This window comes from Patagioenas fasciata, chromosome 39, assembly GCF_037038585.1.
Source record: "Patagioenas fasciata isolate bPatFas1 chromosome 39, bPatFas1.hap1, whole genome shotgun sequence".
NCBI lineage: Eukaryota > Metazoa > Chordata > Aves > Columbiformes > Columbidae > Patagioenas > Patagioenas fasciata.
Genome location: NC_092558.1, coordinates 1,496,171 through 1,508,619, shown reverse-complemented (window position 1 = coordinate 1,508,619; position 12,449 = coordinate 1,496,171). Strand labels below are relative to the sequence as shown.

At 70.2% G+C, this 12,449-nt stretch overlaps 2 protein-coding genes and 1 non-coding gene across 3 annotated transcripts; 2 read left to right on the top strand and 1 right to left on the bottom strand.

The window, feature by feature from the left end:
* Positions 1-2,081: 2,081 nt before the first annotated feature.
* LOC139826296 (small nucleolar RNA SNORA57) lies at positions 2,082-2,213 on the top strand. The gene has a single exon (XR_011736241.1). It is a non-coding gene; the product is annotated as a small nucleolar RNA SNORA57 (small nucleolar RNA).
* A 446-nt stretch (positions 2,214-2,659) lies between these two features.
* Positions 2,660-4,290, top strand: LOC139826254 (uncharacterized; the record flags this gene model as incomplete). The annotated part of the gene is made up of 3 exons (XM_071801445.1): positions 2,660-2,813; positions 3,135-3,572; positions 4,170-4,290. Coding segments are annotated over 3 exons (660 nt in total), but the record flags the coding sequence as incomplete, so codon positions are not given.
* A 38-nt stretch (positions 4,291-4,328) lies between these two features.
* BSCL2 (BSCL2 lipid droplet biogenesis associated, seipin) lies at positions 4,329-12,201 on the bottom strand. Its single transcript, XM_071801463.1, has 9 exons — positions 11,901-12,201; positions 11,181-11,256; positions 10,397-10,540; positions 8,840-8,974; positions 6,767-6,864; positions 5,777-5,936; positions 5,139-5,199; positions 4,873-4,929; positions 4,329-4,682 (listed from the first exon to the last, which is right to left on the bottom strand). The coding sequence occupies exons 1-9, from the start codon at positions 12,173-12,175 to the stop codon at positions 4,507-4,509; spliced, it is 1,182 nt and encodes a 393-aa protein (XP_071657564.1). The 5' UTR covers positions 12,176-12,201; the 3' UTR covers positions 4,329-4,506.
* Positions 12,202-12,449: the final 248 nt, after the last annotated feature.

Below are 12,449 nucleotides of genomic sequence, written 5' to 3'. Positions count from 1 at the left end.
TTCGGGAGGGACCCAGGAGTTTGGGGACCCAGGAGTCCGGGAGGGACCCAGGAGTTCGGGAGGGACCCAGGAGTTCAGGAGTGGACCCAGGAGTCCAGGAGGGACCCAGGAGTTCGGGAGGGACCCAGGAGTTCGGGAGGGGACCCAGGAGTTCGGGAGGGACCCAGGAGTTCGGGGTGGGACCCAGGAGTTCGGGAGGGACCCAGGAGTTCGGGGGGGACCCAGGAGTTCGGGGGGTGGACCCAGGAGTTCGGGGGGTGGACCCAGGAGTTCGGGAGGGACCCAGGAGTTCGGGAGGGACCCAGGAGTTCGGGGGAGGGACCCAGGAGCTCGGGAGGGACCCAGGAGTTCGGGGGAGGGACCCAGGAGTTCGGGAGGGACCCAGGAGTTCGGGAGGGACCCAGGAGTTCGGGGGGAGGGACCCAGGAGTTCGGGAGGGACCCAGGAGTTCGGGGGGTGGACCCAGGAGTTCGGGAGGGACCCAGGAGTTCGGGAGGGACCCAGGAGTTCGGGGGAGGGACCCAGGAGTTCGGGAGGGACCCAGGAGTTCGGGGGAGGGACCCAGGAGTTCGGGAGGGACCCAGGAGTTCGGGGGGTGGACCCAGGAGTTCGGGAGGGACCCAGGAGTCCGGGAGGGACCCAGGAGTTCGGGGGAGGGACCCAGGAGTTCGGGGGGGGACCCAGGAGTTCGGGAGGGACCCAGGAGTTCGGGAGAGACCCAGGAGTTCGGGAGGGACCCAGGAGTTCGGGGGAGGGACCCAGGAGTCCGGGAGGGACCCAGGAGTTCGGGAGGGACCCAGGCGTCCGGGAGGGGACCCAGGAGTTCGGGAGGGACCCAGGAGTTCGGGAGGGGACCCAGGAGTCCGGGAGGGACCCAGGAGTTCGGGAGGGGACCCAGGAGTTCGGGGGAGGGACCCAGGAGTTCGGGGAGGGCCAAGGAGTCCGGGAGGGACCCAGGAGTTCGGGAGGGGACCCAGGAGTTCGGGAGGGACCCAGGAGTTCGGGGGGGAGACCCAGGAGTTCGGGAGGGACCCAGGAGTTCGGGAGGGACCCAGGAGTTCGGGAGAGACCCAGGAGTTCGGGGGCGGACCCAGGAGTCCGGGAGGGACCCAGGAGTTCGGGGGAGGGACCCAGGAGTTCGGGAGGGACCCAGGAGTTCGGGAGGGACCCAGGAGTTCGGGAGGGACCCAGGAGTTCGGGGGAGGGACCCAGGAGTTCAGGAGGGACCCAGGAGTTCGGGAGGGACCCAGGAGTTCGGGGAGGGACCCAGGAGTTCGGGGGGGGACCCAGGAGTTCGGGAGGGACCCAGGAGTTCGGGAGAGACCCAGGAGTTCGGGGGCGGACCCAGGAGTCCGGGAGGGACCCAGGCGTCCGGGGGGGACCCAGGAGTTCGGGGGAGGACCCAGGAGTCCGGGAGGGACCCAGGAGTTCGGGGAGGGCCCAGGAGTCCGGGAGGGACCCAGGAGTCCGGGAGGGACCCAGGAGTCCGGGAGGGGGTCCCCACCTCCCCCCGTGCCCCCCAACGAGCAGCAGCAGTCGGGTGAGTTTTGGGGGGTGGGGCCTCCCCCGTTTATGGGGACATTGGGGACATTGGGGACACGTTGTTTGCAGGGTGACCCCCCCTTGGTTTGGGGTCCCTGGGTTGGGGTCCCGTGGGGGGGGGTTTGGGGTCCCCTTGGTTTGGGGACCCCCAGGCTCCTCCCACCTCACGTGGGACCGCGGGGCCCTGCGCTCCGAGCTCTGATTGGTCCGCGCAGGCCCCGCCCATTGCGCTGGGTTTAAAGGCGCCGCTCGGGGCCGCGGCGCCGCTTTCCCGGGGGAGGAACCGGGGGTGCGGGACGGGGGGCGATCGGGGGGGGGCGATCGGGTTTGGGGGTGGGGGGTCCGGGTCCCTCCCGTTCCTGGGGGGTCCGGTTTGGGGTCCCGGGGTCCCTCCCGTTCCGGGGGGTCCGGTTTGGGGGGGTTCGGTTCCCCTCCGGTTCCTGGGGGGTCCGGTTTGGGGGGAGGGGTCCGGTTTGGGGGTCTCGGGGTCCCTCCCGTTCCTGGGCGTCCGGTTTTTGGGGGGGGGGGGGGGTCCGGTCCCTCCCGTTCTTGGCGGTCCCGGCGTTCCGTGCCGGTCCCGGTGTGCGCGGAGGAAAAGCAGCGACCGGTGCCAAAGTCTTCGGTGCCGGCGGCCGCGTCCGCCGGTTCTACCCTCGTGGGCCGGGACACGGGGTGCGTGGGGGCTTCGCGGGGCTCCCCGGGGCTGCGTGGGTCCCTCCCGGTCCTTCCCGGGGGCTCCGCCGCCTCAACGCCGCCTTTTCCTCCCGCAGGAGCCGCCGAGGGACGGACGGAGGGACCCAGGAGTTCGGGAGGGACCCAGGAGTTCGGGGAAGGACCCAGGAGTGCGGGGAAGGACCCAGGAGTTCGGGGGGGGCCCAGGAGTGCGGGAGGGACCCAGGAGTTCGGGGGGGACCAGGAGTGTGGGGGGGACCCAGGAGTGCGGTTGACGGCCAATAAAGCTCATTATAAACGTCGCCTCGTTGTGGTTCCCGCCTCGTGTTCCACGCGTGTCCCGGTAGCGGGGGGGGTGGGTGAACACCGGGGGGTGGGTGTCGCGTCGTCCCAGCCCCGCTCTCTATGGTAGGCGGACGGGGAAGGGGGGAAGGGAAGGGGGTGGGTAGAGCGCCGCCGGAAGCGCCACCGGAAGCGGCGCTCTGGCCGCCATGGCGTGGGCGCGCGCGCTGGCGCGGGGCGCGGTGCCCGTGGCCGTGGGGGTCGCGCTGTGGGCGGCGCTGGGGGCGGGGGAGGAGCGGCGGCGCGAGCGGCTCAAGGTGGGGGCGGGGCGGACGGGGGGGGGGGGGGGGTTGGGTTGTTTGGGGTGGTTTTGGGTCCCTGACCCCCCGTCCCCGCAGGCGCCGCCCGGGGTTGGTCCCGAACTCGTGGCCGAGCGGGAGCGGCTGAAGGGGGGTTGGGTTGGGGTTGGGGTTGGGTTGGGTTGGTTGGGTTGGGGGTTGGGTGGGGGTTGGTGGGGGGGTTGTTTGGGGTCCCTGACCCCCGGTTGGTGGGGGGGTTGTTTGGGGTGGTTTGGGGTCCCTGACCCCCGGTTGGGTTGTTTGGGGTGGTTTGGGGTCCCTGACCCCCCGTCCCCGCAGGCGCTGCCCGAGGTTGGTCCCGAACTCGTGGCCGAGCGGGAGCGCCTGAACCGTTTGATCGGGGCCGCGCTGCGCGAAGCCGCCGAGACCGGGGACAACGTGGCGCGCCGGCCCGTGCCCTGGCGGAAGTGACGCAGCTCGGGACCCGCCCCCCCAACCCCCACCCCACCCCCCCCGGTGCCCTCGCCATGGCCGCTCCAGGTTCGAGTCCCGGCTCGGGGCCCGGGTGGGATCCCGGTTCGGGTCCCGGTTCGGATCGCGGTCCCGGGCCGGGCCCGGAGCGGCGGGCGCTGTTCGGGCGCTGCTGGAGCTGCCGGGTCCTGAGCGGCGCGGGGCTCCTGGCGGCCGCGCTCTGGATTTACCGGGGCCCCCGGAGCAGCCTCAGGAGGGGGGTCCCGCCCACCATGGCGACCATCGCGCAGATCACGCTGGCCATCGGTGAGGGGCGGGGCCATCGGTGAGGGGCGGGGCCATCGGTGAGGGGCGGGGAGGGGCGGGGTCGGCTGGGAGGGGCGGGGCCATCGGGGAGGAGCGGGGACATCGGGGAGGAGCGGGGACATCGGGGAGGAGCGGGGCCGGCGGGGAGGGGCGGGGCCAACGGGGAGCAGCAGGACCAGCGGGGAGGGGCGGGGGCATCGGAGAGGGGCGGGGCCGGCGGGAGGGGCGGGGCCGGGGGGGCGGGGGCAGCGTTTGGAGGCGGGGCCATAGGGCAGAGGAGGGGCCATCGGGGAGGGGTGGGGCCACCGGGGAGGGGCGGGGCCGGGGGGGCGGGGCCATCGAGGAGAGGTGGGGCGAGCAGGAAGGGGCAGGGGGAGCGTGGAGGGGCGGGGCCATCGGGGAAGTGGTGAGGGGAGGGCGGGGCCATCGTTGAAGGGCGGGGCCAGCAGGGAGGAACCAGCAATGAGGGGCGTGGCTCTGAGGGGTGGGGCAGCAGGGAGGGGTGGGGAGGGCGGGGCCAGCGGGGAGGGAGGAGCCCGGGGGTCCCCATGGTAACGGGGGGGGGGGGGGTGTGACCGTGACCCCGTGTCCCCCCAGGCGTGGGGGCCTGGGGCGTCGTGATCCTGGTGGACCCGGTGGGGAAGCAGCTGCGCAAGGAGCCCTGAGGGCGCCCCTCCCCCACCCCCGTGACCCCCCCTTCCCCCCATTGTACCCCCGGGTGGGGGAGGGGTCACAATAAAGCGGCTCCGCCTCCACTTCCTCTGGTTCCGTTTATTTACTGGGGGGGGGTGGAACCCCCGATTGGCAGCGGCACTTCCGGGTTTGGTCACGTGGTGGTGGGTGGTTGGGGGGGGGGGAGGGGGGGTCATGTGATATGGGCGTGTCAGCCCCTCCCCCGCTAAGGCCACAAGCACGGGGGGGGGGAGGGGCGGGGTCAGGAGCTGGAGCAGAGGAGGCGGCGCCGGGGGGAGGGGCCGGGGGGGTGGGCGTGGCCATCGTGGGGGAGGGGCGAGGTGGGCGAGGCTTCCTCTTCCTCCTCTTCTTCCTGTTTGGTTTCCACTTCCTCTTCCTGTTTGGTTTCCTCTTCCTCCTCCCGGGGGGGTTCGGGCTCTGGGCGGGGGGGGGAGGGGAGATGTGGTCCCCCCGAACTCCTGGGTCCCCCCCGAACTCCTGGGTCCCCCCCCGAATTCCTGGGTCCCCCCCGAACTCCTGGGTCCCCCCCCGAACTCCTGGGTCCGCCCCGAACTCCTGGGTCCCTCCCGCACTCCTCGGGGGGGATTTGGGGCGGCCCCTCCCCCACCTGCGCTCGGCTCCGTCGCTCCCACAACTTCCGGTTCCTCCCGCGTGGGGGCGGGGCCTGCGGGGGGGAGGGGAATCAGTCAGAGCCCCTCCCCCCCAGACCCCCCACCCTTCATTCCCCTCCCCCACTCCCTGATCACCCCACGCCCCTCCCCCACCCTCCTCCCCCTTTGGCTCCTCCCCCTCCCTTCCCCTCCCCCACCTTTCTCCCCCCGCCCCTCCCCCACCTTCCTCCTCCTTTGGCCCCTCCCCCCGCCCCTCCCCCACCTTCCTCCTCCTTTGGCTCCTCCCCCCTCTGGGCGGTTCCGGCCCCTTCGCTGCCTTCAGCCTGGGGGGGGGGGGGGAGGGGCAGGTGAGTGAGGCCCCTCCCCCACTCTGCCCCCCCCCTCCCGTGTTTGGGGTTGTGGGCGGGGTTTGGGGTTTGTGGGCAGGGTCCATAGTTTGTGGGCGGGGCTTTGGTGTGGGCGGGGTTTGGCTTGTGGGCGGGGTTTGTGTTCTGGGCCGGGCTTGGTAGTGGGTGGGGTTATGGGTGGGGTTTGAGGTTTGTGGGCGGGGGGCTGGGTCTGGGTTGGTGGGTGGGGCCTCACCCGGGTGGGGGGCGGGGTTGTGGGGCGGGGTCTGGGTTGGGGGGCGGGGTCTGGGTTGGTGGGTGGGGTGGGGTCCGGGTTGGTGGGCGGGGTCTGGGTTGGTGGGCGGGGTGTGGTTTGTGTTGGTGGGCGGGGTCTGGTTTGGTGGGCGGGGTCTCACCGGGACAGGGGTCGGGGTCTGGGTTAGTGGGCGGGGTCTTGTTTGGGGGCGGGGTCTGAGTTGGGGGGCGGGGTCTGGGTTGGTGAGTGGGGTCTCACCGGGACAGGGGGCGGGGTTTGGGTTGGGGGCGGGGTCTGGGTTCGCGCCCGGGGCCTCACCCGTGCAGGGGGCGGGGTCTGCGGCGGGGGGCGGGGCCTCTCCCGTCGGGGGGGCGGGGCCCAGCGCAGGCAGCCCAGCAGCAGCGCCGCGCTCAGCAGCGCGAAGTTCCCGGCCACGCCCACCAGGGCCGAGCTCAGCGGGAAATGGTACAGGAGGTACCTGGGGGGCGGGCGCAGAGCTGGGGCGGAGCTGGGGGCGGAGCTGGGGGCGGAGCTGGGGGCGGAGCTATGGGGCAGAGCTATGGGGCAGAGCTATGGGGCAGGACATGGGGCTGATCTATGGGTCATGCTATGGGTAAAGCTATGGGGCAGATCTATGGGGCACACCATGGGGCACATCATGGGGCTGATCTATGGGGCAGGATGTGGGACAGATCTATGGGGCACACTATGGGTAAAGCTATGGGTAAAGCTCTGGGGCAGGCTGTGGGGTGGATCTATGGGGCACGCCATGGGGCTGATCTATGGGTCATGCTATGGGGCAGGCTCTGGGTCACACTATGGGGCAGGCTGTGGGGCTGATCTATGGGGCACACTATGGGTCATGCTATGGGTAACACTATGGGGCTGATCTATGGGTCACGCTATGGGGCCGGCTGTGGTTCAGGGCTACGGGGCAGGTCTGTGGGTCACTCTGTGGGTCACTCTATGGGTCAGGGTTATGGGTCAGTACCTGATGCCCGCGAGCCTGGCTATGGGGCAGGCCTGTGGGTCAGGGTTATGGGTCAGGGCTATGGGGCAGGCCTGTGGGTCAGGGTTATGGGTCAGTCTATGGGTCACTCTATGGGGCAGGTCTCTATGGGTCACCCTATGGGTCGGTACCTGATCCCCGAGAGCCTGGTTATGGGGCAGTCTGTGGGTCAGGTCTCTATGGGTCAGTCTATGGGGCAGGTCTCTATGGGTCAGTCTGTGGGTCAGGTCTCTATGGGTCAGTCTATGGGTCAGGTCTCTATGGGTCAGTCTATGGGGCAGGTCTCTATGGGTCGGTACCTGATCCCCGAGAGCCGCGCGTGCAACCGCAGCTGCGCCCCATAGATCTGGACCCGCTTGCTCTGGAGCTGCAGCTGCAGCCGCTCCGTGGGGACGTACTGGGGAACATGGGGGGCAGGACCCATAGAGCACCCCCAGACCCATGGAACAGCCCACAGGGACCCCCAAACACCCCCAGACCCACAGGGACAGACTGGGGAACATGGGGGGCAGGACCCATAGAGCACCCCCAGACCCACAGAACACCCCACAGATCCCCCAAACCCCCCCCCAGACCCACAGGGACAGACTGGGGAACATGGGGGGCAGGACCCATAGAGCACCCCCAGACCCACGGAACACCCCACAGGGACCCCCAAACACCCCCAGACCCACAGGGACAGACTGGGGAACATGGGGGGCAGGACCCATAGAGCACCCCCAGACCCACGGAACAGCCCATAGGGACCCCCAAACACCCCCAGACCCACAGAACACCCCACAGATCCCCCAAACCCCCCCCAGACCCACAGGGACAGACTGGGGAACATGGGGGGCAGGACCCATAGAGCACCCCCAGACCCACGGAACACCCCACAGGGACCCCCAAACACCCCCAGACCCACAGGGACGGACTGGGGAACATGGGGGGCAGGACCCATAGAGCACCCCCAGACCCACGGAACAGCCCACAGGGACCCCCAAACACCTCCAGACCCACAGGGACAGACTGGGGAACATGGGGGGCAGGACCCATAGAGCACCCCCAGACCCACAGAACAGCCCACAGGGACCCCCAAACACCCCCAGACCCACAGGGACAGACTGGGGAACATGGGGGGCAGGACCCATAGAGCACCCCACAGATCCCCCCAAAACGCCCCCAAACCTCCCCCAGGAGCCCCCTAAATCCCCCCAGGGTCCCCCCAAACCCTCCCCAGGGAGCCCCCATCCCCCCCATCCCCCCCAAAGCCCCCACACCTCATTCCCCCAAACCCCATTCCCCAAACCCCCACCCCCATCCCCCCATCTCCCCACCCCCACCCCCTCCTCAATCCCCCCCAAACCCCCCACCCCCCCTCTCCCCCACCCCCTCATCCCCCCTCCCCCAAACCCCCATCCCCCCCAATCCCCACCCCCATCTCCCCTCCTCCCCATCCCCCCACGCCCCCAAACTCCCCATCTCCCCCATCCCCCTCATTCCCCCCCTCCCCCACATCCCCCCCATCCCCCCACCTTCCACCTCCCCCCTCTCCCCTCCCTCCCCATCCCCCCCCTCCATCTCCCCCACTCCCCCCATCTCCCCATCCCCCCCATCCCCCATGTCCCCAAACTCCCCATCCCCCCCTCCCCCTCATTCCCCCACCCCTCAAAACCGCCCCTCCCCCCATCTCCCCCCATCCCCCATCCCCCGTAACTCCCCATCCCGCCCCCCCATTCCAAACCCCCATCCCCCCACCCCCCACCCCACTCCCCCCAGATCACCCCCATTCCCCCTCCCCCATCCCCCCCACATCCCCCCAAACTCCCCATCCCGCCCCCCCCCCATCCCCCCCCCCATCCCCCCAGATCACCCCCATTCCCCCTCCCCCCTCCCCCCCACATCCCCCCCATCCCCCACCTCCCCCACTCCCCCCTCCCCATCCCCCCACGCCCCCAAACTTCCCCTCCCCCACATCCCCCCCATCCCCCCCCATCCCCCCAAACTCCCCATCCCGCCCCCCCCCACCCCCATCCCCCCAGATCACCCCCATTCCCCCTCCCCCATCCCCTCCACATCCCCCCCATCCCCCCACCTTCCACCTCCCCCACTCCCCCCTCCCCCATCCCCCCCATCCCCCCACCTTCCCCACTCCCCTCTCCCCATCCCCCATCCCCCCCCATCCCCCCACCTTCCACCTCCCCCACTCCCCCCTCCCCCATCCCCCCCATCCCCCCACCTTCCCCACTCCCCTCTCCCCATCCCCCATCCCCCCATCCCCCACCTTCCACCTCCCCCACTCCCCCCTCCCCATCCCCCCACGCCCCCAAGCTCCCCCTCCCCCACATCCCCCACCCCCCCCCGCCCCCCCCCCCCCCCGCCCCTCCCCCTACCGGGTCCTCCCTGTAGCCCTCGAACAGCTCCACGCGCAGCGTTTGCTTTTGTTCCATGAGCCCCCCCAGGAGCCACAGCGAGAAGAGCAGGGAGTGCAGGGCCCGGAGCAGGGGGGAGCGGTAATGGAGCATGGCCTGGAAATGGGGCGAAAACGGGCGAAAACGGGCAAAAACGGGTCAGGGAACAGCAGGGAGTGCAGGGCCCGGAGCAGGGGGGAGCGGTAATGGAGCATGGCCTGGAAATGGGGCGAAAACGGGCGAAAACGGGCAAAAACGGGTCAGGGAACAGCAGGGAGTGCAGGGCCCGGAGCAGGGGGGAGCGGTAATGGAGCATGGCCTGGAAATGGGGCGAAAACGGGCGAAAACGGGCAAAAACGGGTCAGGGAACAGCAGGGAGTGCAGGGCCCGGAGCAGGGGGAGCGGTAATGGAGCATGGCCTGGAAATGGGGCGAAAACGGGCGAAAACGGGCAAAAACGGGTCAGGGAACAGCAGGGAGTGCAGGGCCCGGAGCAGGGGGAGCGGTAATGGAGCAGGGCCTGGAAATGGGGCGAAAACGGGCGAAAACGGGCAAAAACGGGTCAGGGAACAGCAGGGAGTGCAGGGCCCGGAGCAGGGGGAGCGGTAATGGAGCATGGCCTGGAAATGGGGCGAAAACGGGCGAAAACGGGCAAAAACGGGTCAGGGAACAGCAGGGAGTGCAGGGCCCGGAGCAGGGGGAGCGGTAATGGAGCATGGCCTGGAAATGGGGCGAAAACGGGCGAAAACGGGCAAAAACGGGTCAGGGAACAGCAGGGAGTGCAGGGCCCGGAGCGGGGGGAGCGGTAATGGAGCAGGGCCTGGAAATGGGGCGAAAACGGGCGAAAACGGGCAAAACCGGGTCAGGGAACAGCAGGGAGTGCAGGGCCCGGAGCCTGGAATTGGGGTGAAAACGGGCAAAAATGGGCAAAAAAAATGGAGAGAACGGACCCAGAAATGGGGAAAATGGACCCAAAAAATGGAGAAAATGGACCCAAAAAATGGGGACCCCCTGCCCCTCAGGTGTGGGGCACTGACCGCTCACTATGGGGACCCCCTGCCCCCCATGTGTGGGGCACTGACCGCTCCCCTGCCCCCCATGTGTGGGGCACTGACCGCTCACTATGGGGACCCCCTGCCCCCCATGTGTGGGGCACTGACCGCTCACTATGGGGACCCCCTGCCCCCCATGTGTGGGGCACTGACCGCTCCCCCTGCCCCCCAAGTGTGGGGCACTGACCGCTCACTATGGGGACCCCCTGCCCCCCAGGTGTGGGGCACTGACCGCTCACTATGGGGACCCCCTGCCCCCCAGGTGTGGGGCACTGACCGCTCCCCTGCCCCCCAAGTGTGGGGCACTGACCGCTCACTATGGGGACCCCCTGCCCCCCATGTGTGGGGCACTGACCGCTCCCCTGCCCCCCAAGTGTGGGGCACTGACCACTCCCCCTGCCCCCCATGTGTGGGGCACTGACCGCTCCCCTGCCCCCCAGGTGTGGGGCACTGACCGCTCCCCTGCCCCCCATGTGTGGGGCACTGACCGCTCTCTGCGCCGTCGCTATGGGGCGCCCCCCGGGGCCGTAGGCGGTGCCGCTGACCAGGAACATCCCCAGCGCTCGGTTCGCGGGCGACTCCGGCAGCTCCAGCTCCAGCGACACCTGGTACAGCTGCCCCAGCTGCAGCGCCTGCGGGACGTGTGGGGCTGACCCACGGATCTGTGGGGCAGGGCCCCGACACAGCCCCACGGAGCTGGGAGACATCGAACCCCCCAAATCCAGCCCCTAGGACACCCGGTGCAGCTCCCCCAGCTGTGGGAGATGTGGGGCTGACCCATGGATCTATGGGGCTGACCCATAGATCTGTGGGGCAGGACCCCCTAAATGCACCCCCTGACCCACAGACCTATGGGGCAGCCCCCAAATCCAGCCCCAGAGACACACGGTGCAGCTCCCCCAGCTGTGGGAGATGTGGGGCTGACCCATGGATCTATGGGGCAGGACCCCCTGACACAGCCCCATAGATCCATGGGACTCCCCCCAACCCCCACGCCACAGATCTATGGGGTGTCACACCCCCCCCCACCCCCCAAACACAGCTCCTGCCCCATAGATCTGGGGGGCAGAACTCCCCCAAATCCCAGCCCCATAGATCTATGGGACCCACCCCATCCAGGTCCTGCCCCACAGATCTATGGGGCAGCCCCCGCCACAGATCCATGGGACTCCCCAGCCCCCCCAGATCTATGGGGATGCCCCAAGCTCCACAGATCCAAGCTCCCCCCGCCCCCCCCTGCCCCCCAGATCTATGGGGCGCCCCCCAACTGACCTTGTCCCTGCCCCCCAGGGAGACGTTGGCGCTGGGGAAGGAGCAAAGTTCGGGGCCGGGGGGGTCGCAGTCGGTCCTGCCCGAAAATGGGGGGAAATGGGGCAAAACCGGGGTGCAGACCCCACACCCGCCCCATGGACCCCACACCGTTGCCCCACAGAGCCCAGACCCACCGGAAGGTGAAGTGCACGGGCCCATGGACCCCACACCCGCCCCATGGACCCCACAGTCCCCACAGACCCCCACTCACCGGAAGGCGAAGTGCACGGGCCCATGGACCCCATACCCTGCCCCATGGACCCCACGCCCGCCCCATAGACCCCATGGACCCATAGATCCCCCAGACCCACCGGAAGGTGAAGTGCACGGGCCATGGACCCCATGGACCCCACAGACCCCATAGACCCCACGGACCCCAGACCCACCGGAAGGTGAAGTGCACAGCCCATGGACCCCATAGACCCCAGACCCTGCCCCATAGACCCCAGACCCTGGCCCATAGACCCCCCAGACCCCCCTCACCGGAAGGTGAAGTGCACGGGCCCATGGACCCCACACCCGCCCCATGGACCCCATGGACCCACAGATCCCCCAGACCCACCGGAAGGTGAAGTGCACGGGCCCATGGACCCCATAGACCCCAGACCCTGCCCCATAGACCCCAGACCCACCGGAAGGTGAAGTGCACGGGCCCATGGACCCCATAGACCCCAGACCCACCGGAAGGTGAAGTGCACGGGCCGCAGCTCGGCCAGCGCGGGCACGGCCCAGCAGTAGAAGGAGCCGTAGAGGAAAAGCGCGGCCCAGAGCAGCAGCAGCAGCGCCGCCGCCGCCACCCCGGCCCGGAGCAGCGCCCGGAGCAGCGCCCGCCGCGCCCGCCCCGCCAGCCCGGGCAGCCCCGCCAGCCCCAGCGCGGCCCAGGGCGCCGCGCCCGCCCCCGGAGCCCCCGCAGGCCCCGCTCGGGAGCCCGGGACCCCCGGCCCGGCCGCGGGCATCGCGGGAAGAGCGGGGGCGACGCCGAGCGCCGTCAGGAGGGGCGGGCAGGGGCGGGGCCGGGAGCCCCATTGGCTGGGAGGGGAGAGGGGCGGGGTCAGGGTGGCGCCGGGGAGAGCCCCATTGGCTGGGAGGGGAGAGGGGCGGGGCCGGGGACCCGTCGGCTGCGGCGAGGGGCGGGGCCAAGGGAGGACCCAGGAGTTCTATGCGGGTTGTATGGGGGTGGATGGTGCCGCCCTGCGTCCCATAGGGGTCAATGGGGGTAGACGGTGTCGC

Excerpts from the sequence above, each read along its gene's own strand:
- BSCL2 (XM_071801463.1), bottom strand. The coding sequence starts at position 12,175 with ATGCCCGCGGCCGGGCCGGGGGTCCCGGGCTCCCGAGCGGGGCCTGCG. Across the intron at positions 5,200-5,776 it reads AGACCCCGCCCCCTGCACGG|GCTGAAGGCAGCGAAGGGGC; the intron begins GTGAGGCCCCGG and ends CCCCCCCCCCAG. Across the intron at positions 4,930-5,138 it reads GGAGCCAAAGGAGGAGGAAG|GCCCCGCCCCCACGCGGGAG; the intron begins GTGGGGGAGGGG and ends TCCCCCCCGCAG.